Source organism: Phyllostomus hastatus, unplaced genomic scaffold (genome assembly GCF_019186645.2).
Source record: "Phyllostomus hastatus isolate PE091 unplaced genomic scaffold, TTU_PhHast_1.1 phas_contig_210, whole genome shotgun sequence".
NCBI classification, from domain to species: domain Eukaryota; kingdom Metazoa; phylum Chordata; class Mammalia; order Chiroptera; family Phyllostomidae; genus Phyllostomus; species Phyllostomus hastatus.
This window is the reverse complement of record NW_025333737.1, coordinates 34,520,436-34,541,236: the sequence shown is the minus strand read 5'-3', so window position 1 is coordinate 34,541,236 and position 20,801 is coordinate 34,520,436. Positions and strand designations below refer to the sequence as shown.

The 20,801-nt window shown below is 55.5% G+C and overlaps 2 protein-coding genes and 1 long non-coding RNA gene across 7 annotated transcripts in view; all 3 read left to right on the top strand.

Annotated features, from left to right (window-relative positions):
* CD300LF (CD300 molecule like family member f) overlaps positions 1-20,801 on the top strand; it is a 125,593-nt gene that overhangs the window by 40,317 nt on the left and 64,475 nt on the right. The window lies entirely within an intron of this gene.
* LOC123817533 lies at positions 4,765-8,573 on the top strand. Of its 2 annotated transcripts, none has more exons than XR_006785442.1 (3): positions 4,765-4,840; positions 6,642-6,794; positions 7,781-8,573. It is a non-coding gene; the product is annotated as an uncharacterized LOC123817533 (long non-coding RNA). The 2 variants fall into 2 exon arrangements; XR_006785441.1 differs by having other exon boundaries at positions 4,810-5,196.
* On the top strand, positions 10,761-19,271 carry LOC123817530 (CMRF35-like molecule 2). Its single transcript, XM_045837251.1, has 4 exons — positions 10,761-10,925; positions 13,264-13,611; positions 15,863-15,977; positions 16,828-19,271. Exons 1-4 carry the CDS (start codon positions 10,763-10,765, stop codon positions 17,093-17,095), a joined length of 894 nt encoding a protein of 297 aa, XP_045693207.1. The 5' UTR covers positions 10,761-10,762; the 3' UTR covers positions 17,096-19,271.

Here is a 20,801-nt window from a genome sequence, read left to right as displayed (position 1 = left end):
TTGTTATCCAGGCTGCCAGCCTGGTCCTTACAGAGTAATTATTGATATGAAAGGACTTACTGATACCATTTCATTTGTTGCTTTCTGGCTGTTTTCCATTTTTCATATTTCCCTCCCTTTCTGCTCATCTTTGTGAAGTGGGGATTTTCTGTGGTGGCAGGTTCCGACTCCCCTCTCTTCCTTTTTGTGAGCCTACAACAGTTTTTCACTTTGTGGTCACCATGGGGCTTTCATGAAACATCTTATAGATAAGACAGTCCCTTTTAAGCTGACAGCAACTGAACTCTGATCACATAGGAAAGCTTTGCTCTTTCACTTCATCCTTTGTATGTACTGGATGTCACATTTTGCCATTTTCATTTTGTGTATTTGTTAAAAATATAGTCGTTATAGGGTTTTCAATACTCTTTTCCTTTCACATTTATACTGTTATAGTTAAGTGGTTAGCGCACCATCCTATCACAGAATTAGAGTTTTCTAGATCTAACAATATATTTACCTTTACCAGCATATTTTATATTTTGTGTGGTTTCATGCTGTTAATTAGCATGTTTTAATTTCAACTTGAAGTCCTCCCTTCAGCATTTCTTGTGAGCGGATGCAGTGCTACTGAGCTGCCTCAGCATTTTTTGTCTGACAATATCTTTATTTCTCTCTCATTTCTGAAGGATAGCTTTGCCAGGCAGAGTATTTGTGGCTAGCACCTTTTCCCTTTAAACGCGTCAAATACACCATTCTACTCTCCCCTGGCCTGCAGGGCTTCAGCTGAAGAATACACTGAGAGCTCAGTGGGGGTTCCTTTGTAGGTGACGATCTGTTTTTCTTCCCCCTGCTTTTAGGGTTCTCTCTTTGTCTTGGAATTTTGATGGTGTTTATTATAATTTGTCTTGGAGAAGGTCATTTCATGTTAAGATAATGGTGATCTATGAGCTTCTTGAACTCGAATGCCCAAGTCTCCCCCCAGGTTTGGGATGTTCTCAGCTACTGTTTCCTTAAATGAACATCTGTCCCCTTCTCCCCCTCTTCTCCTTCTGTCCCTGCAGCTGTTCTGCTGTTTTCACCTCGGATGGTGGCCTACAGCATCCGCTGGCTTCCTTTACTTCCTTCTTTTCTTTTTTCTTTGCTCTCCTCTGACTGGATGATTTCAAAGTTCCTACCCTCTAGCTCACCAATTCTGTCTCCCATTCCGTCTATTCTGTTGTTGATGCTCTGTATTGCTTTTTTTTTATTTTTTCATTTTATTCGCTGAATTCTTCTGCTCCAGAGTTTCTGTTTGGTTTCTTTTTATGATTTCCATGTCCTTATTAAATTTCTCATTTTGCTCATGTTTAGTTTACCTGATTTTGTTCAATTGTCTTTCTGTGTTTTTATTTTGAGTTCTCAAAGCACCTATTTTGAATTCTTTATCAGGTAGATGGTAGAGTTTTGTGTCTTTGAGTTTGGTTAAACAATCTTTGCAGCAGATTGTTGTTATTATCGTTTTGTGTGTGTGATGCCGTGGGTCTTTGATTCTTCATGTTCCTTGGAGTTTTGCATTCTGTCTTTGCATTGGAAGTAGCAGTCACCTTCTTCGATATTTACTAATTAGCTTCAGGTGGGAGATATTTTCCACTGGTTCGGCTTATATCTGGGACTTTCCCCAACCGCGTGTGAATACATGCCCTGCATGCTTCTTGCTCCCTCTCCTGGCAGAATTCTTTCTTTTCTTTTTTTTAAATTCCTTTTTATTGTGAAATACATCATCCATCTAGAAAATTGCATAAAACACATACAGTTTAAAAAAATAATTATGACATGAAAATCTATGTAACTACAATCAAGGTCAAGAAAAATAACATTGCCGGAACCCCCAAAAAGCTTTCTTTTTTTGTTTTACATTCTCAAAAATATTTTATTTTTAAGTATATTTTATTGATTATGCTATTACGATTTTCCCAATTTTTCCCCTTTTATCCCCCTTCCCCCCTGCACCCCCAACCCAGTTTTCCCCCATTAGTTCATGTCCATGGGTTGTACATACAAGTTCTGTGACTTCTGTTTCCTATACCATTCTTACCTCTCCCCATCTATTTCATGCCTACCTATTCTGCTTCTTATTCCCTGTACCCACCCCCCATGCTCCCCTCCCCCTCCCCACTGAAAACCCTCCATGTGATGTCCATTCTCTGATTCTGTTCCTGTTCCAGTTGTTTGCTTAGTTTTTGTTTTTTAGGTTTAGTTGTTGATAGTTGTGAGTTTGTTGTCATTTTGCTGTTCATAGTTTTTGCTCTTAGTTATTTCTTAGATAAGTAGCAAAATTCTTAAACTTGTCTATCTTCTCTCTACCTTACTACATCTCACCAGGCTGGCTGTTGGAAACCTCTTCTGTTTTCCAGAAGGTGGCGCTACAGCTCAAGTTTATGATTTTCCTGCCTGCACACTCCTGCCCTGTCTACCAGCCTGTGATCTAGTCACCACACTCAGCATGTGCATAAAGATTTGTCTGCGGAGTTGACAGCAGAGGGGGTTGTGGGTTCAACACTTGGGACATCTGGGGTGCCCACTGTCCAGATCAGGGGATCCTTGGGTGAGGTTTTCCCACCAGCTCATGGGTGAGTTCCCTGCTGGAGTCCTGAATGCAGTCCCTGTAATGCCCTTCGATGTTCCCGTCAGCCCCTCCCCCCTCTTGTCTTCCTCCCCCAGCCTTGCAGTTCTGCCTCAACATTCCGGTTGCCGCAGAAGGAAAACTGGTCTCCAGTAGGGTCCCGCACCCCAGACGACGGTGACAGCAACTAGTCGGAAATGGGTGTTGCCAGGGGAAGAACAGATAAAACGTGAGATCTGGAAATGGTGGAGAAGTTGGCAGCAGTCGGGAGGAATGACCTTTAGCTTCCTGGAAAAATCTCAGAACTTGGACATTCGGCTGAAAAAAGCAGCTGGGTGTTAGAGGAGGAGAAGATAAAAAAAAATAAAAAAAATAAACAAGCTGAGGTTTGCGATCGATTGAGTTCATGCCTCTGAGGCCCAGCACTGCACAAGCAAATGAAGTGAGAAGGGGCAGGGTCCGGGGGCAGAGATGGGGACTGAGTGACGGGACCCAGGACAGGCCGCAAGCAGATGCTCCGCAAGTGGTAGCTCTGGCTGCCTTAGCTTCCCTCACCTGGTGCACGTGCGGCCGAGTCCACCCTGGGCTTGTCAGGAGGCTGTTGAACTTCACCGGTAAGCAGCGAGAAACCGGTGGGTGGGCCTCATCCCTCAGGGATTGATCCCTTTCGTCTGTACTTTCATGACGCAGGAGCTCCTAGAACAGAACTTGAGAACAATGGGTGAAGAGTCCTCCACTTGTTAGATGGGGACACAGGGGCCTGGGTTTGGGGGTTCAGCGGTTCTTGTGACAGAGAAATGGCATCTGGTCGTCGTGGGGCTGTTTGGGGGATACATTTAAAAATTTTATTTAAATTTATATTTGTTTGTGTGGCTGCCTTATCTGTGGGATAGATGTACCAGGTTATTGAAGTCAGCGATGATTCCTTGCTAGGAGGGAAGTTGGGGTGACGGTGGGTCTGTGTGTGGGCACACGGCCAAATCTGCAGGGCACGACCTTTTGGACAGAGATGATCGCTTACCTTCCTGTGTGTACTTTCTGCCCTTTTATTTTTCAACAAGATTTTATTTATTTATTTTTAGAGAGGGGAAGGGAGAGAGAAAGAGAGGGAGTGAAACATCAATGTGTGGTTGCCTTTCACATGCCCCCTACTGGGGACCTGGCCCGCAACCCAGGCACATGCCCTTATTGGGAATTGAACCGGTGACCCTTTGCTTTGCAGGCCTGTGCTCAATCCACTGAGCCACACCAGCCAGGGCCCACTTTCTGCCCTTTAAGAAAAATTGTGATAAGATATACATAACCTAACATTTACCATTTACACCACTTTAAAGTGCACAGTTCGGTGACATTGATGTGTATATTCACATTTTGTGCAACCTCAATGCCATTCTCATCGTGGTTTTAAATTGCATTTCTCTGATGACTAACGTTGCCAGGCACCCCTTCACGTGCAGATTAGCCATTCGTCCATCATCCTTAGTAAAGTGTCCATTTAAATCTTCATCTGATCTTTTAAGAATTGAGTTGCTTACCTTCTTATTGGTAAGTTATCTGTGTTCTTTAAACATTCTAAATGCCCAATGCTTATAATTCACGGCGAGACACATGGACTACATATCTTTTCTCCCAGTCTTGGGCCTCTCCTCCATTCTTTAAATAATGTCTCCTGATGAACAGAAAAATTTAATTTTGATGAAAGCCCATCTGTAATGTGTGGTGGTGCTCTTGTGTGCATGTGTGCGTCTTAAGAAAGTAGTTGCCTACTTTGAGGGGGCAGAGATATTCCCTCATTCTTTTCTCTTTTTTTTAAAGATTTTATTTATTTATTTTTAGAGAGGGAATGGAGGAAGAGAGAGAGAGAGAGAGAGAGAGAGAGAGAGAGAGAGAGAGAGAGAGAGAGAAACATCAATGTGTGGTTGCTGAAGGTCATGGCCTGCAACCCAGGCATGTGCCCCGACTGGGAATCGAACCTGTGACACTTTGGTTCACAGCCCCAGCTCAATCCACTGAGCTATGCCAGCCAGGGCTCCCCTCATTCTTTTCTGCTCAAAGCCTTATGGGTCTGGCTTTTATTTGTTTAGGCCTGCGATCATTTCCAAATTAATTGAGTAATTATTATTAACTGGCGTCTGGGGGAGGAGTAGAGGCCCAGGTTCATTTTTCCGCACGTGGGCACTTCCTCCTTCTGACACCATGTTTCCTTTTCCATCGGGCTGCCTGGGTGTCTTGGCTGGAAGCCGGTTGACCGTGCAGGTATGAATTACTCTCTGGGCTCTTCTCCACACGGTCCCCGTGACCTGTTAGTCCAGATGGAGGGGAACCATGAGCTCTTTAACTTGCAGCCTCCTGCTCGGTGGCCACAGGGAGCCTGGAGCTGCATCTCCCCATTGTTTATGCCCCCCACCCCCCTATTTTGAGATACTCACTCTCCCGTGTGGATGAGCTCACCCCGAAACTCCTGCGAAGCTGAGGAACCGAAACTGCAGGCCGGATTTAGAAGGAAAATTGCGCAAGGTCAGGCATTTCCTAAGAGCTGCTGCCTGTGCGGCTCCTGATTGGAGGCGGACGCCCGTCATTCTCTCGCTGATCAGTGGGCTGTGCGTGTGGACGTAAGTGGGGATGTGTGTTTCACTGCGAGCATCTGTGTGTGTTCTTGCACGGGGTTCACCAGCTGGAGCAGAGGGTGTGCAGGGGGAGCTCACACATGGGCCGGAGTTGCCCGGTGCCACGGGGCTCCCACGTCTCCCTGGACAGCTGGTGGGCACAAGCCTTTGCCTTCGGTCTGGTGTTTGGCCACCTCAGGCTTGTGAGGAACTGCAGGCTCCACCAGAAACCAGAGCGTGGGAGGCTGCCAGCCACATCGCAGCGGTGTGGGGTTCCTCTTTTGCTGGAGCCTTCAGGGCACAAGTCAGGTCGTGTGGGTGGGACAGAGGCCGGTGCCCACGGCTGTGGAGGAACAGCCAGTAGCAGCCCTGTCCAGTACGAGCCCCCACAGGCTGGGTCCAGGTGGGGTTTGCATCTCGGGGGCTGGAACAACAGGGCGACGGAGGGGCGGGCCAAACGGCCTCTGTGTCCCTGACACGGGAGGTGTCCCCTGTGTGAGACAGGGCTGTGGGGCCTGCGGAGCTGAAGCCCAAGAGGGAGAAGGGAGAAAACAGGAGGGAATCCTCATTCTGATCGCCCTCTGTGCTCTGTGACCTTGACCTGTGGCAATAACGATCGGCAGTGACGTCCTGCTGCAGGACCCGCAGGCCGGCTTCCCATCCGACTCGTCTGCCATTGTTGGCTGCTCCCTCGGGAAAACGTCACCAGACCACGTCCCGTAGTTCTCCTGTTTTTTGAACTTAATTTCTTCGTTTTCCTCCAACGGCCCCGTCTTCTTCCTGGTCTGCAGCAGAGGCGCCCTCAGCCACCCTCACGGTGCTAACTCGCACCTTGGCTGGGGCACATTGTCCTCCAACACTGTCCCATCCGGTCCCCTGGCCTCACTAAGCGCCTGCCAGGCTCCTCCGTCAGTGTGTCTGCCTCCCGCCTCTCTCTGCCACCTCCGCCTGGACATCTTTCCCCGGCTGCTCCCGAGGCTCCTCCGGCTCCCCGCGCCTCCCAGCAAACGGCTCACTTCCTTCCCCGCCTGCTCCTCCTGGCTCCCCGACTCAGCTCATGGTGTCCCCCGACCCCAGAGCGAGACCCTCTAGATTATGTTCGGCTCCTTGCCCTTCACCTCCCGTGGACCAAAAATCTTGTCAAGTCTACCCTTACGTAGTGTCTCTCCCATTCCTCTTGTTCTGTCCATTCCCAGAGCCACTCTCGTGGTTCGGACTTTTATTACCAGACCCTCCTCTTCCCACACATTCCCGCTGCAGACGTCTCTCTCTCTGGCCCTCACCCCGATCAGGACTCCCTTGCTCAGGGGCTACCTGTCACCTCCAGGGCACAGTGCCAGGTCCTGCACGACCCGTTCCTGTGCCAGCCTCTGGAAGTCTGTTGCTCCCCACTCCGACACCCGGTGTTCCAGCCAACGGTGGACTGATCTAGCTCTGGCCCTCTCTTTCAGGTTTCTTCTAAGCCATTGCCCTGGCTGTAAAAATCGTTTCATCTCCCGAGACCCAGTGCCAGCACCGCCTCCTCTGCAAAGCCTCCCCTGGCCCGTCTGGTCCCCGCTGCTCGCGCCCGTCCTCTGGGACGGCTCTGACCACACTGTGTTACGGTGGGTGGCCTGTTGGATCTCGAGTCCACTGAATGGGCTGGGGGCTGACTGTTCATCTGGGCATTCCCCCACCCTCGGGGTGGGGCCTGGCCTGGAGCGGACCCTCTGTAAACATCGGCTGAATTGTTGTTGCTGCCGAGTGAGGCACACTGTGCGCATGTGCATTTCCATAGACAGTCCTTTGTTGCCAATTTGCTACAAAAATCAAAGGTCAGTCTCTTGGTAGTTCTTTGATGTAACAATAATGGGCCTGCTGTGGACAAACGTCACTTCTTTGAACTTGAAGTGAGTGACTCGATGAATTATAGCCGCGAAAGAGAACATTCTTGGCCCAAAGGAAGAAATGAGAAAGGCCTTGGGGGAATTTTCTGAGAATGACCTCAAATTAGATTTCAGATGGCAAGGCAGCTTTAAAACAAATCTCCAGGAAAGATCAAAAGCTTGAAAAGCTGTTGGGGCCCGGGGCCTGGTGAGGCTGACCAGATGACTCTCGGGGCCGTGGGGAGGAGAGAATCAGGTAGCAGGTGTGGATGTGCCTGGAGGAGCCGATACACCATCCTGATGGAGTCATTATCCAGGAGTGGTTTGTTGAGTGTTGCTCCCGGGACCTGGTGCAGCCCCAGCTGCCCAGGGGCCGCCAATCGGCAGAGAGAGAAAGTGGAAAACCGTGACAGAGGTGCTCCCCTGGTTTGAAAGTCTCCTCTTAGCGTCTCTCTCCCCTGGCGGACCTTGTCCGTGGCTCTGTATGGGCGTTACAATGGGCGTCGCTGAGCGGTGGGCACTGAGGAAGAAGAGGGGGAGCAGAGAGCCACTCCTCACCTGTGCCCTATGTTACTCCCACAGGTCCCTGCTCATCCGCCTCCCCTCCCTGCCCCTGCTGAAGGTGTCCCTGCCCCTGGGCCCGCCCCGTGCTGTGATCGGGGTGAACCAGCCTCAGAAAGGTGGCCGAGGGGAGCTGGGCAAAGACCCTCATTTTCTGTCTACAGGAGCTTCTCATGCCAGACTTCGGAGAAGCCGGATTCTTGACCTTCAGCACTGAGCCCTCCCCCATGGGCTCCACGGGACCATCAGAGGGGATGGCTCGCCCGCACCTGTGACCTGTGACGTGTTCCCACGACCACACCGCTGCTGGGCTGTGCTGGAGGCAGTGGTATCAAGGCCACTCTTTGCATGGCCGCTGATGTGTCTCCAGGACTCTGCTTGACCAAACCAACATGGACCCCGGGCTGGGGGAGGTTTCCACTTCCCCACCCACGGCTCAGGATCTGGCACCATCTCCATCCAGGGCAGCAGTCCCAGCGGCCGCGCCTGCCTTTACTACCGCGTGCGTATTCATCCGCCTGTCTCCCCGCTGGCAGCGGCTGCCTTACCATTGCGTGCGTATTCATCTCCCCGTCTTCCTTTCTCGCATCTGCCCAGTCTCTGGGCCCTGCCCAGGCGTGTTTGTAGATGCTCGTGGTGTCAGCAGGCTGGTGCTTTCTGAGGGCGTCTGGTGGCAGTGGTTGCTGTCCCCAGCCTCTGCCTGCCCCTTCCCTCGGGGCTCGCCCTGTGTGCATCTCTGACTCCCAGCTTCCCCGGAGCAGGGCCCTGTCCCCGGCATTTGCTCCTCCGTCTGCGCCTTTAGCCTGATGAACAGCACCGGCCACAACCCAAGACGGAGGACGTGATCACTCGTGTTCAGAAGGCGCCCAGCGGACAAGTTCTGCTTATCCTCCCACGGCTCTCCCGACTGCCCGGCTGCACTGTACCACGGAGAGTTGTTAGTGCCTGGAAAACTCGGGGGAGGGGGGTGGGATGGGATGCCCAGAAACCTCCTGCTTCTGTGCCGAACACCATTTGGTCCGAGCTCCACGCCCTCCTCACAGGGTTCTTTCCAGGATGCAACTCTTTTCTTTAATGCACAGGGGGTTTTTTTGGTGCGGTAAAAACACACATGTAAAATCTACCAGCGTTTTGTCATTTTTAACTTCTGGTTCAGTGGTATTACGTACATGAAATACAGTGACCTTGCTGTGTGACCGTCATCACCACCCAGCCACAGGACTCTATTCATCCTGGAACACTGAAACCCCATCCCCACAAAACCCTGACTCCCCATTCTCCTCTCCCCGAAGCCCCTGGCGACCACTCCCCTGGCGGCCTGTCTCTGGGATTTGACCCCTGGAAACGCCTCCTGCGTGTGGAACCACGAGCATTGGTCTGTTTGTGACTGGCTCACTCCACTGAGCACGATGTCCCCCGGGTTCATCCACATTGCGGCCTGTGTCAGAATTTCCTTTCTCTGCGAGGCTAGATGCTATTCCCTCATGCGCACACACCACACGCCGCCCATCCACACGTCCGTCGAGGGGCACTGGGGTCGCCTCCGTGTCTTAGCTGTCGTGAGAACGCTGCTGTGGACACAGGTCTCCATACACCCCTCTGACACCCTGCTTTCCACTCTTGTGTGTGCGCGCCCAGAAGAGGGATTGCTGAATGGCGTGGCGAATCTATTTTTAACCTTTGGAGGAACCGCCTGCTGCTGTCCGCAGCCACTGTGTCTGTTCACAGTCCCGCCGGCGGTGTGCTGAGGCTCCCGTTTCTCCACGTTCTCACCAGCACTCCTCGTTTTCTTTCCTTTTTCTTTTCTTTTTTTAAAAAGATTTTATTTATTTTTTTTTAGAGAGGGAAGGGAGGGAGATAGAGAAACTTCAGTGTGAGGTTGCTGGGGGTCATGGCCTGCAGCCCAGGCATGTACCCTGACTGAGAATCGAACCTGCGATGCTTTGGTTCGCAGCCCACGCTCAATTCACTGAGCTATGCCAGTCAGGCCTTCTTTCCTTTTTCTTTTCTTCCCTTCCCTTCTCTTTTCTCTCCTCTCTCTCCCTTCCTTCCTTCCTCTTCCCCCTCCCCCTCCCCCTCCCCCTCCTCCTTCTTCTTCTTCTTCTTAGCCATGCTGTGGGTGCAAGATGGTATCTCATTGTGGTTCTGATTTGCATTTCTGCAATAATTAGTGACGTGGGACATCTTTTTATGTGCTTATCGGCCATCTGAGTATCTTTGGAGAAAAATATCTATGGAAATCTCTCCGTTTTTGAATTGTTTTTTCTTTTCTTTTTTTTTTCTGTTGGGTTTTAGGAATTCTCTATATATTCTGCCTGTTTATTGGCACCGGCCCACAGGCCTTGTGTTTGGTGGTCCAGGGCTTAACCCAAGTATCACATTCATCAGCTACGGTGAAAGGGGGGAAATCAGAAGTTGTGCCCTTACAGTGAAAGCTAGAAATGGCCAGTGATTTGGCAGGAGGTTCTACAAGACAGTGAGTTTAAGGCCGTGGATAGCAGCCTCTGGGAAAAGTGTTGGAGGAGCCACTGATACGCAGGCTGGACTGGAGGGAATGTGTAGCTGGCTGAGAGAACAAGTGAAAAGCTATTTTTTAAAAGATTTTATTTATTTATTTTTAGACAGAGGGGAAGGGAAGGCGAGAAGGAGGGAAATATGAAGAGATACACGATTGCTTCTCACGCACCCCCTACTATGGACCTGGCCCGCAACCCAGGCATGTGCTGTGACTGGGAATAGAACCAGTGACCCTTTGGTTCACAGGCAGGTACTCAATCCACTGAGCCACGCCAGCCAGGGCACCCCAGATCTCTTAAGTGAGAGTATTTTATGACCCCAAAGTAGGCAGCCAGAGAGAAGGGGCAGCTGATTAAATCAAGAAACAGGCCCAGACAGGAAGAAGGGAGAGTCAGGGGACCCAGGGGACCCAGGGTCTCCTCCGTCCAAGGTTTCACACGCAGGGACTGCCTTTCGTGAAGGTTCATGGTGTGGCCCACACATTGTCACTAAGCAGGGGGAAAATCAACTGATTTTCCCTGTTGGGCTTGGTCCGTTCTCGGGTATGCCCCTTGCCTCCCTTCCCCTTTTTTCTAGGGAAGGCTCCAGATGAGGAAGCAGCTGAGAGGTGAACGTGAACGAGGAAGTGGATGGCACAGGGACGCACGGGAACCTTGAACCAGCAGAGGGTAAATGACCGGGCTCCGCTGCAGGCTCCTCAGTGCCGGCTGGGACTTGGATTCGCTGGGGACACCGGCCGGGGACAGAGGACCATGTGGCTGCCTCCGGCTCTGCTCCTTCTCTGCCTCCCAGGTGAGTGGGGCTGGGGCTCGGGCAGCCTGCTCATGTAGGGGGCAGGAGGGTACCCTGGGTTCAGGCCAGAGGCACAGTGACGGCCGAAACGGGAAGGGCACATCCATCCATCCATCCATCCATCCATCCGTCTATTCTCCTGTGCACTTAAACGTTCACCCACAGATCCTACCTGCACTTCCTGAGCACCACCTGTGTGCCAGGACTGTTCCGGATGCTGTGATTCAGAACAGCTTCTGCACTCAGGGGCTCAGGGCTGGATGAGGAAGGCAAGCAGTTGCAACACAGCGTGGGACTTGCTATAGAAGAGACTCACCCTCTGGGGGATGAGGGTGCGTGGCAGGAACCCTGAGCTCTGCCGTTGGAAGGACGCGGGTCTTCACCAAGGCTTTACATGACCTTGGTCTTGAAGAATGGGTGGAAAAGGGGAAGAGCACAGGCAAAAGCATGGAGCCAGGAGGGATCGTGGGACGTTCAGGAACTTGCAGGGTTTCTGTTCTGCCGGAGTTCAGTTGAAAGGAGTTGGAAAGATTCCTTAGAAAGAATTAATGGAGAGTCTACGATGCTGTTCTCGGCATCTACCTCACGTTGTTTAGAATCAAGGTGTGGCGTAAGCGAGTCCGTACAACTGTCCATCCACGGCTGGATGTGCAGAGACAAACTCTTAGAAAAGACATTCCAAATGCGTGAGGGCACTTTTCTTTTCCCCTCCGTGGGAGGTAGATTTAGGATAAAAATGAGAGGATAGCCTTCCTGTTTGCAGAATGATTTCTTTGGCTGGGTTTCCTCACAAAGCGTAGAACCTGCCCGACGTAATGGCAGACGCTTCCAAGAAAAGTGGGTGGAAAGGCAGAGATTTAAAGGGAGAAACCAGCTGGTAAGACTGACCGCAGGTAGAGGGGTTTCCTAACGAGCAGAATAAATGGGCGGGCGGGCCGGCCTCCGAGGCGTCCTGAGGCCCTGCGCTCCAGGTCTTAGACTCGGAGGGGCATTTAAACGAGGTGCGCTCCAGTGCACACGGAGGTGCTCAGCGTGTCTGAAAAGGCGATGACATTCTGTGACTCACCCTAGAGGAAGCAGTGGCGGCTGGAGCCAGCTCGCTTGGCCTCACGACAGCTGGCCGTGAGTGTGTTTTCCTGACTTCACGTCTGGTGACAACATGTGGTTAGCTTGAAACTGGGCACGGTGAGGTCACTTAAACCAGGGAACTCGGCCAATACCACGTATCAGGGCTCCTCCCCGCCTCCCCGCACGTCGCTGCTTGCAGAAATCTGCTTGCTTAGAGGAGATAAAATCACCTAAAGGCCCTGGCCTGGGTGCAGGGAGACCGATGACGGAAACCACTTCCCACCCCTTCGAGAGCAGCAGGCTGCCACCCCCAAACCCGGGGGGAGGGGGTTCACCTGTCCCTCCCGAGTACTTGCAGCGGGGCTCAGATGAAAACTTCACAGTCACTTGTAAAGACTCACATTTCCTGTCTCCTTTCCATCCCAGCTCCTGGCCCTGCTCCTGCCTGTCTTTTCAGGCTGTGGGGACTAAGAATTCAGGTGGTCAGCCCACACACGCCCCAGATCCAAGACAGGAAGCCTAAGGGGGTCTCCCCAGGGCCCCTGCCCTTCTCAGCAGCCAGCTGTGTGAGAGACCGTGTGTGCCGATTCTCGCGAGGGCAGGGGCACCACACTCATGTTCACCGGGGGCCACAGCCACCTTGCGGTGGCCTTCAAAGGGCCGAATGTAATTCTAGGACTGTATAGATGTAACTACTCCTTAACTAGGGGCAAGGAGCTCGGCCCTGTCACCGGGTAGAAGCAAGGTGCCGGGCCGGATAAAATAAGGTGGAGGGCATGATTCGGTTCGTGGGCCTGGTGTTTGCTGCCTGTGGCGTAGAGAGTAGCGAGAGCCAGAGATTTGTGTGTCCCCCCTCGAGGACACGTGGAGAGGGCAGTGAACCAGAGGCTTAAAGGACAAGCACGAGATGGGGAGAGCCCAGGATGCAGAGGCCCCCTCCAGAGGGAAGGGTTTGGGCTCAGGACAGGGCGGGAACACCAGCTCTTCAGGCTCCCACCTCCAGCGTGGGTCTGACTCTCCCCACCCTGAGGGCAGGGACCCATGCATGTGGTCACCCAGTGTCCCTGGGCCCCCCCGTACAGGTCTCTACTCCCCCTGCTGACGGCACTCTCCAGTCCCCAGTCTCCACGCTTAGGTCCTGAGCTCTGGTGTCCCTCAGGGGCCCCATCCCGGAGCCAGAGCCGGCTACACCTCCCCGGCCACTCCCCCCTGGGGCTGGTCCGGGGGACCCATCCGGATGGGCTCCTGGGATGCGGTTTATGTTTTCCAGGCTGTTTGTCCCTGGGGGGCCCCAGCTTTGTGAGGGGCACCGTGGGCAGCTCGCTGACCGTCCGGTGTTGGTACGAGGAGGGTTACAAGGGCTATAACAAATACTGGTGCCGCGGAGAGCATGACACCAATTGTGACAAGATCGTGGAAACCGACGGAGAAGAGAGAGAACGGAGAAATGGCCGAGTGTCCATCCAAGACAACGCCCACACCCGCACCCTCACAGTGACCATGAGGAACCTCCACGCCGCCGACGCTGGGTCCTACTGGTGTAAAATCCAGACAGTGTGGATCCTGGACGTGTGGTCACGGGACCCCTCGTTCCGGGTGCAGGTGTCTGTCTCCCCAGGTAAGAGCCCCCTCACTCCGGCAGCCTGGGCTCTGACTGCACCCAGGGACCAGGGTGGGGCTACACCCAAGAATGTCTCTGGGTCCGGCCTTGTTGTCCTCCGTCTGGGAGGTGGAGGGAAGAGCCTATATCATGTGGGCAGGGAGGGGGGGTGGACCCTTCCGCCTGGGCAGGGGCGGGGCCAGCAAGCCCTCCCGAGTCCTGCACTTTCCCACGCATCTACAGCCGGCTCACAGGACGCCCCCTGCACCACGGTGCCCCCTAATGGGCCTCACTTGTTCCAGGAGGGAGGCTTTCTGGGCGGAGCTGCTGTCTCCCGCCCCCACGTTCCCCCGAAGCCCCGCCCCAGTTCTCTTCCGGCCCAGCGCACTCCCACCTGCTGCCTTTAACAACGCGTCACATGGCCGCCCCGCCCTCTGCCTCTCCCTGACTCGGCCAGCTGGCTTCCAGGAAACTTGGCAGCGTCTCCACCCAACCCGTCACTGTCATAGGCGGTTTTACTGAATAACTTGGCAGCCAACCTGGTCTCAGGTTCGGTGGGCTTCTCACCTTCGGCGGCCTGCATTTCCTCTCTGTTTCGGAGTCCCGCTCCATGGCAACGGTGCAAACGTTGTCCTCACTCAAACGGGTGGCGTCTAGAGCCCTGCACTCCTCAGGCGCTCCGCTTCCCAGCAGCATTCCACGCCTCTGCCCTCCGTCCCCTCGTCCTCGCCACCCCCACTCTCAGCCTCACACGCGCCTCCAGGCCGGAGGCCTTTGACCCTTCTCGCCACGTTCTCCCCGTTTATTGCCCGCCCTGCTCCTGCCGGGGTCTCGCTTCCTCCCAGAGCCAGCTGCAGCGCTCACAGCGGACTGTGCTTTCTTCTCTTACCAGTACGCTCAAGTCCCGCGCACCCTTCCCCTGGCCACCTTTCGAAACCCTCATGCCTGAATCCATCCTGAAATGGGGCTGACCGACCATCGGGTTTTCCCAGGACCGAGGGGTTGCCGGGGGCGTGGGGCTTTCCCTGCTCGACGTGGAAAAGTCCCCGGCAAACTTGGGCAAGCCGGTCACCCTACCTGTAATCTACCTGCTGCAGTACTGCTGGGGCAAAGTCACCCGAAGTTCGTGGTTCCTCGTCTGACCCGTCCGTTCTTCCTTACTGAGAGCGCACAGGATGCCAGGCTGAACTGTCTCAACCGTTTTCCTTCTTCCCCTGCAAGCTCCCGTGCAACCGAACCCTTTTCCCCTCCTTCCCTTGTAGGTCTGGGGTCAAGTTTTCCCCGCCAGCTGAAGAGCATCGTCCTGCAGCTGGCGCCTCACTCCACGGCTCCTCCTCGAGCTGCACGCCCTCTCGGCTCAGTCACACCCTCTCTCCGCCCCTTACCCGCACCCCCTCCCACCCTCAGCCTCAGCCTCTCCTCGTCCCTGCTCTTCTCCGCCTCAGCCTGCGGACCTGCTCCTGTCTCTCCTGTCCTGCAGCCACCCCGCAACCCCGAAGCCTCCTCCGTGCGCCTCCTTGCCCCCCTCCCCTGCTCTGGGCTTCCCCGGAAGGGGGAGGAGGCACTCCGGCCGCGCCCCGTGGAGCCCCGCCCCCTCCCCTGTGCCCGCCCCTTTCTATTGAAGTGCGTCAGTCTGATTGGGTGTCTCTGCCTCCCCATGAGGGCGGGGCGTGTGCCGCGTGCTTGGACACACCCCCAACAGCAAGGACCTCAAGCGCTGTTGGGCGAGGCTGAGCCTGTGTTGGGTGCCCTGCGAGGGGCCGAGCCTCCGGGGCGGCTGCTGTTTGAGGGACACCATGACGTTAGGATAGAGCGTGGGGGGGCGGGGCACGGAGGTTGTGCCAATAGTCTGGACGCCTGGGGTCCTCGGGGCGGGCCGGGTGACATCTGAGTGGCGGGATAAGTGGCCCGAGATTCCGTGTGAAGGCCGCTCCGAGCCCGTCCCGAGTCTGTGCGAGGCTCTGGGCATCTCCATCCAGACCCCTCCTTGCCCCCCCCCAGGGGCTCCTGGTCAGGCGGAGCGCCCCCTGGCGACCCCTACCCTCACCCGCGGCAGAGCCACACTCGGAGTGGACGGAACAGCCTGGCACTTATTAGGGGCGACTCGTGCCCAGCTCTGGAAAAGTCTCACTAGTCCCCGATGGGGCTCCGCCCAGGAGGCGGCCTGTGTCTGGCTGCAGGCTCCGTGAGCCCTTCCAGACCTCGCGGGTGCGGGTGCGGAGTGAGTGGCCGGGGGGAGGGCAGTGCCTGATATGCGGTTTCTCTTCAGCGCCTCTTCGTACAACCACGAGACCGGCCCCGCGTCCCACCGCACCGGCCACGCTCCCGGAGGCCACCAGCGGGCGGAACTTCAGCGCCCACCGAGTGCCTTCCTCCTGCCCAGGGTGAGGCCCGAGGCCTGGGGGCTGGGGACCAGGAGGGTCAGCAGCCCCGTGGGACCCCGGTGGGGGGGCAGGCCACACACCGTGTCTTTCCCCTCACTGTCTGTCGGGTCCCCCCACCCCCCACCACCACTCTGGCTGTGATGTTTACATTCTCTAAGGCTACGTGGGGGTTCTGAATGGAAACTGTCACTTGTCCTGTGACTACTCCGTCCCCCTGCCCCGTGGAGCACGTCCGGGGACAGAGGCAGAGGCTGGTTTCAGGTGGCCGGGCAGTCCCTCCTCCTGCTGCTGTCCTCATCCCTCCCCTCTCCTTCCCCACCGGGTCTGGTCTCAGAGTCCCAGTTCTCCGGGCCCTAGCCCGGGCTCGCTTCCAGAGGTCTCTGCTCTACCGCGGATCCTGCTCCCATGAGCGGCTCGTGGGTCTGTGGGGGGACAGGCTGGCATTTGGGGCCCCTGTCCTCCTCCCAATGACCCCAAAGGAGGGCTGGGACGCTGCTGCTTGACCCCGAGAGGACGGGAGAAGGGCCTTCGCGTGTGGGTTTCCGGCCGTTGTTGACAGAGGGGACACCGAGGGGCAGCGGGACGCAGGGACCGCTCAGAGCGCGGCCTGGTTCCTCTTCCCCCTTTCCCCCATCACCTCCCAGCCACAGTCCCCAGGGCAGCAGCTCTTGACTAAGGGAGGAGAGGTGGCAGGGGCCCCACAGAGGGGCCCTGGAGTGGGTCCCTTCTCAATGCAGTCCTGAGTTATTCGGGCCCTGGAATCAGGCCACAGGGAGCAGCAGAGACAAAGGGGTCTTGGGCCACCCCCCCCAGGAGGCAGTTCATTTCCTGTCACCGTGTCCCCCCACAGGGTTTCGCTCAGCACCGGCTACTTCCTGCTCCTGCTGTTGCTGAAGGTGGCCCTGCTCCTGAGCGCGCTCGGGGCCCTCGTCTTCGTGAGCAGGCATCCGGCGGGCCCTGGAAGGAGACGGGGTCAGCCTGAGCGCGGGGGGTGGCCTGACCTCGGGGATCCGCTGCACCGTGCGCCAGCTCCAGGAAACGCCTGCCCGGGGATCCAGTCCTTCAGGCTGAACGAGAGAGCTCTGCAGGCCCTGCACTCCAGGGCAAGGAGGCAGTAGCACCTGGATTCTGGGGGGGACTCGAGTTTTCTGGGGGTGTTGTTCCCGCGCCTCAAGGGAGACCCCTGGGGCTCAGCGGGCACTCGCTCTGGTCCTCATGTGGGGGGAGGATGAGTCTTGGGCCCCTGTGTGGGGTCTCCCTTCTCGTCCCCAGACCCCCCGGCTGCTTACCCTCATGCCCACTTCCCAAGGGAGAGAGTTCTCTGGAGGCTGCGTGCGCGGAAGCCTGGCTATTTCTTCTGTGGCACAAAAACTTCATAAGTCGGTGTCCCTCAGGACAATAGCCACCTCCTCCCTGCAGACAGGAGGCTCCCGGTCATTGGGCTCCCAGGACTCCGTCCCCTCCTCTGGGGGCAGAAGAGGGACAGTCCCAGGGGCATTCAGCCCTGACAGAGGAAGCTGCCCAATGTCTCGTGTGATCGAGTTTCCTTCTCCTCTTCTGACACCTCATGGGTCTCGTTAGACTTCAACCCGCTGGTGGCTCTGTGACCAGGGCATTGGGCTCAGTACGGCTCTGCCTGGGGTGGACGTGGCCGAGCAATTTCAAGTTCAAGTTCTGGGGTCAGTTGGCACACTAGTGGGAAGAGGAGGCCGTGGGTGTCCTGAATCTCTCTCCTGGAATCCCCACCCCCCCCTGCAAGCTCTCCTGTGCACAGAGCCCACGGAGGGTCCGGCTTTGTCGACTTGAGGAGAAGCCTGGCTGGGGCCCCCCGTTACCCGTAAACCCCTTCCGTGGGCGAGGCAGACGTAGTCCCTGAGGACAGGGTGCAGGACGTGGAGGCGAGGAGACGCTTCACCACGTTGGGGAGGCGTGATGCCACGGCCACCCCTGGGCTTCCTGAGCCCAGGACAGGGCTCAGGTGGCTTTGGAATGCTTGTCAGTGCCCCCCTCCCTGCAGTTTGTGGGGGGGGGGCGTTTCACCGTCCATCACAAGCAAGCATCACCATCCCCGCTGAGAGCCACCTGCGTGCGGACCAGCCGCCCTCGGAGCTGAAGGAGAAATTCATCTAATGAGGCGCACACTCATCGCGTTTAACAAACACAGGGGGAGAGGGCGGGTGTGGAAACATAGCCATGGCAAGAAAGACGTTTATGCTGCTGTTTGTTTAAGAAGATAAACACGGTGCCGGATGGGCCGGACAGGGACCCGAGGTGGTGTCTGAGGGTGGTGATGAAGGCAGGGCAGCTGTCCGCTGAGTAGGGCTGGGGGCGGGGCAGAGAGAGGAAGCCGGGCCTGGAGGGCCTGTCAGTGAGTGGCGTGTGGCAGGAGTTTCTCACGGCGTGGGCGTGCCTACGATGCCCTCGGAGTGACCTTTTCCTGCGGCAGTGCATGGGGAGCTGACCCAGGCCAGCCAAGGTCGGGCATGTGGCAGAGGCTTAGAAGGACCCAGCTCTCACTTCAACTTTGCTGTGAGACACTCGGGTGGATTTGGACAGATCCCAACGGGGTGGCGGGCGTGTTTTGGGGAGACGTGTGGGAGCTCAGAAAGAAAGGGCCTGGGAGTCCGGAGGTGCAGCCTCGGAGACCAGAGAGCAGGGTGCTGTTCGCAGCGGCAGGAGCAGTTGGGCCACGCAGAGCTCCCCTCGTCCGTGGGGCTGGGGTTTGCAGGCAGAGAGGTCTGGCGGGAAGCTAGTCATGTGGGTTCGCAGGGCATGGCCGCTGGGGAGAAAGACATATGGAGAGGCTGATCGGAGCCCAGGGAGGGGCGACGTCTCCAAGGAAGGGCTCAGAGCCAAGGACAGGGCACGTGGAGGCCCAGCAGTGAAGAGGCAGGCGTCTGGAGTCCTGTGTGTTCTTCACGGATCCCGCCGTCTGTCCCTCCGATACCGCGAGGTCCAGGTTCCCGCCGGGTTCTGTGATCCCGTGGCGAGAGTCAAGTGCCAGCAGGGGATTCCTCCCTCTTTCTTCTTTTTCAGCACTGCCTGAGGCATTCTAGTTCTCTTGCCTTCCTGCATACATTGTAAAGTGAGCTGGTCTCTGTGAACAAATCTTGCTGGGGTTTTGGTAGGAACTGCAGTAAAGGTGTAGATGGGTATTGTGAAGTGGGCATCTTTACTATGCTGGTACTCTGGCTTCTCTTCAAAGCAAACAGATCTTTCACCTTTCACTGTGCCAAGTTTTCCAATCCACACACGTGGCACAGCTCTTGATGTATTAGAAATCTTTGACATCCATCATCCGCTTTTCATAATTTTTAGCATGAAGACGCTGCCCCTGGTTCACCTTCTGGCTGACCGATGCTCAGCTGCTTCTCCTTTGGTGGGTGGGGGTGGGGGGGGCGGGGTGCGATTGGGAATAGCACTGGGGTCTTCAGGTTGGTTTCTAACGCTCATTAGCAGGTACAGAAATGTGGCTGGTGAGTGTGTGTGCTCACCTTTTGTCCTGTGACCTTGTGAACTCACGTATCAGCTCTAGTAGAGCTTAGGTAGATTCCTTGAGATTTTCTATGTAGGCAGTCATGTCATCTGCCAAAAATGGATGCTTTTATTCATTCTGTTCTACCGTGTGTGTTTTAATGGTACCCTGGAGGCACCCTTGGGAGCCCCTGGGAGGTTTCAAACACTCGACGGCTGTCAGGAGGGAGCGTAGGGCACCGGGGACCCACCGTCTTCTGGCATTTCTACTTTTAAAACCGAAGCCAGAAGTGAAATTCCTTGTGTTTAAATACAGGCATCGAACTCCATTGAAACGTACTGTGATCAAAACAGAACGTGTTTGTAAGTCTTTGTGAGTCCGGGGTGCGGGATGGGGCCTCAGAGGAGAGCGGAGAAATTGCAGAGCACTGCTGGGCTTGCCCAGCGTTGTGCCTGGGGCCATCTGGTGCGCGCAGCAGGCCTGGGCACTGCCCTCCTCGAGTGGCAGATGGACCTGCAGGGCGACGTGTGGGGCAGCCCTGGGCTGACTCACAGTACATCCGACCCCACTGCCTGGCCCTGGTATTTTGGGCCCAGGGGCCTCGCCCTTCAGGGCTCCTGGTCCTTGTGTGTGACACGAAGGTGCTAGATTAAGACTTGCATGTGACAGTTTGAAAGCATGACGCTGCGGTCATATACTCACGGCCCCATGAAGGTCTGGGTTGAGATGACAGTAACCCAGGTGCTCACCTTTAAAAAAACTCCTTAAACTGCACACGTAGCATGTGAAGACTCTGTAATTTTTTAGGCATAAATACACCTCAATGATTACTTTTTTAAAATGTAGAAAATAACATTTTAAAAGTTATCTTTGAAAGTCCCCATGTGTTTCTTGGTTCACTCCATCTACGCGTGGGGTGCTCGTCGTCTTCCAGGCCCCGCCCCTAACACCCCCTAACGCTCTGGTTGGTGCGTTCTGCGAGGTGCACCTCCCTCTGGCGTCGGATTGCGAGTTGCTTCACACCCCCTGCGACGTACAGAGAGAGCACATCAAACAGCATCATCTCAGAGAGCACAGGAAACCAGAGATTTAATAAGAAACATGCAGCGCAGACACACTGGATGCGGGCGGGGCCGCGGTCCAAGCTTGTCCTTAACCGTCTACCTTCGGGTGCTTCTCCAGAGGGTCCGAGGCGACAGAGGGCGGCCACTGCACACCTCCGCACCCCTGCCTGTGGGGCGGGGCGTCTTGGCCCGGGTAGACGCACTCTGAAGCTTTTTGGCTTAATCCAGTTTCCGTACTTGCTGGTTGGCGGGGGATCTTGACTCTGTCACTCGCTGGAGTCTTAG

Bases quoted from the DNA above. Each gene is read 5' to 3' on its own strand.
- LOC123817530 (XM_045837251.1), top strand. From the start codon at position 10,763: ATGGCACAGGGACGCACGGGAACCTTGAACCAGCAGAGGGTAAATGAC. The intron at 10,926-13,263 runs GTGAGTGGGGCT...TATGTTTTCCAG, and splicing joins GCTCCTTCTCTGCCTCCCAG to GCTGTTTGTCCCTGGGGGGC. The intron at 13,612-15,862 runs GTAAGAGCCCCC...GTTTCTCTTCAG, and splicing joins GCAGGTGTCTGTCTCCCCAG to CGCCTCTTCGTACAACCACG.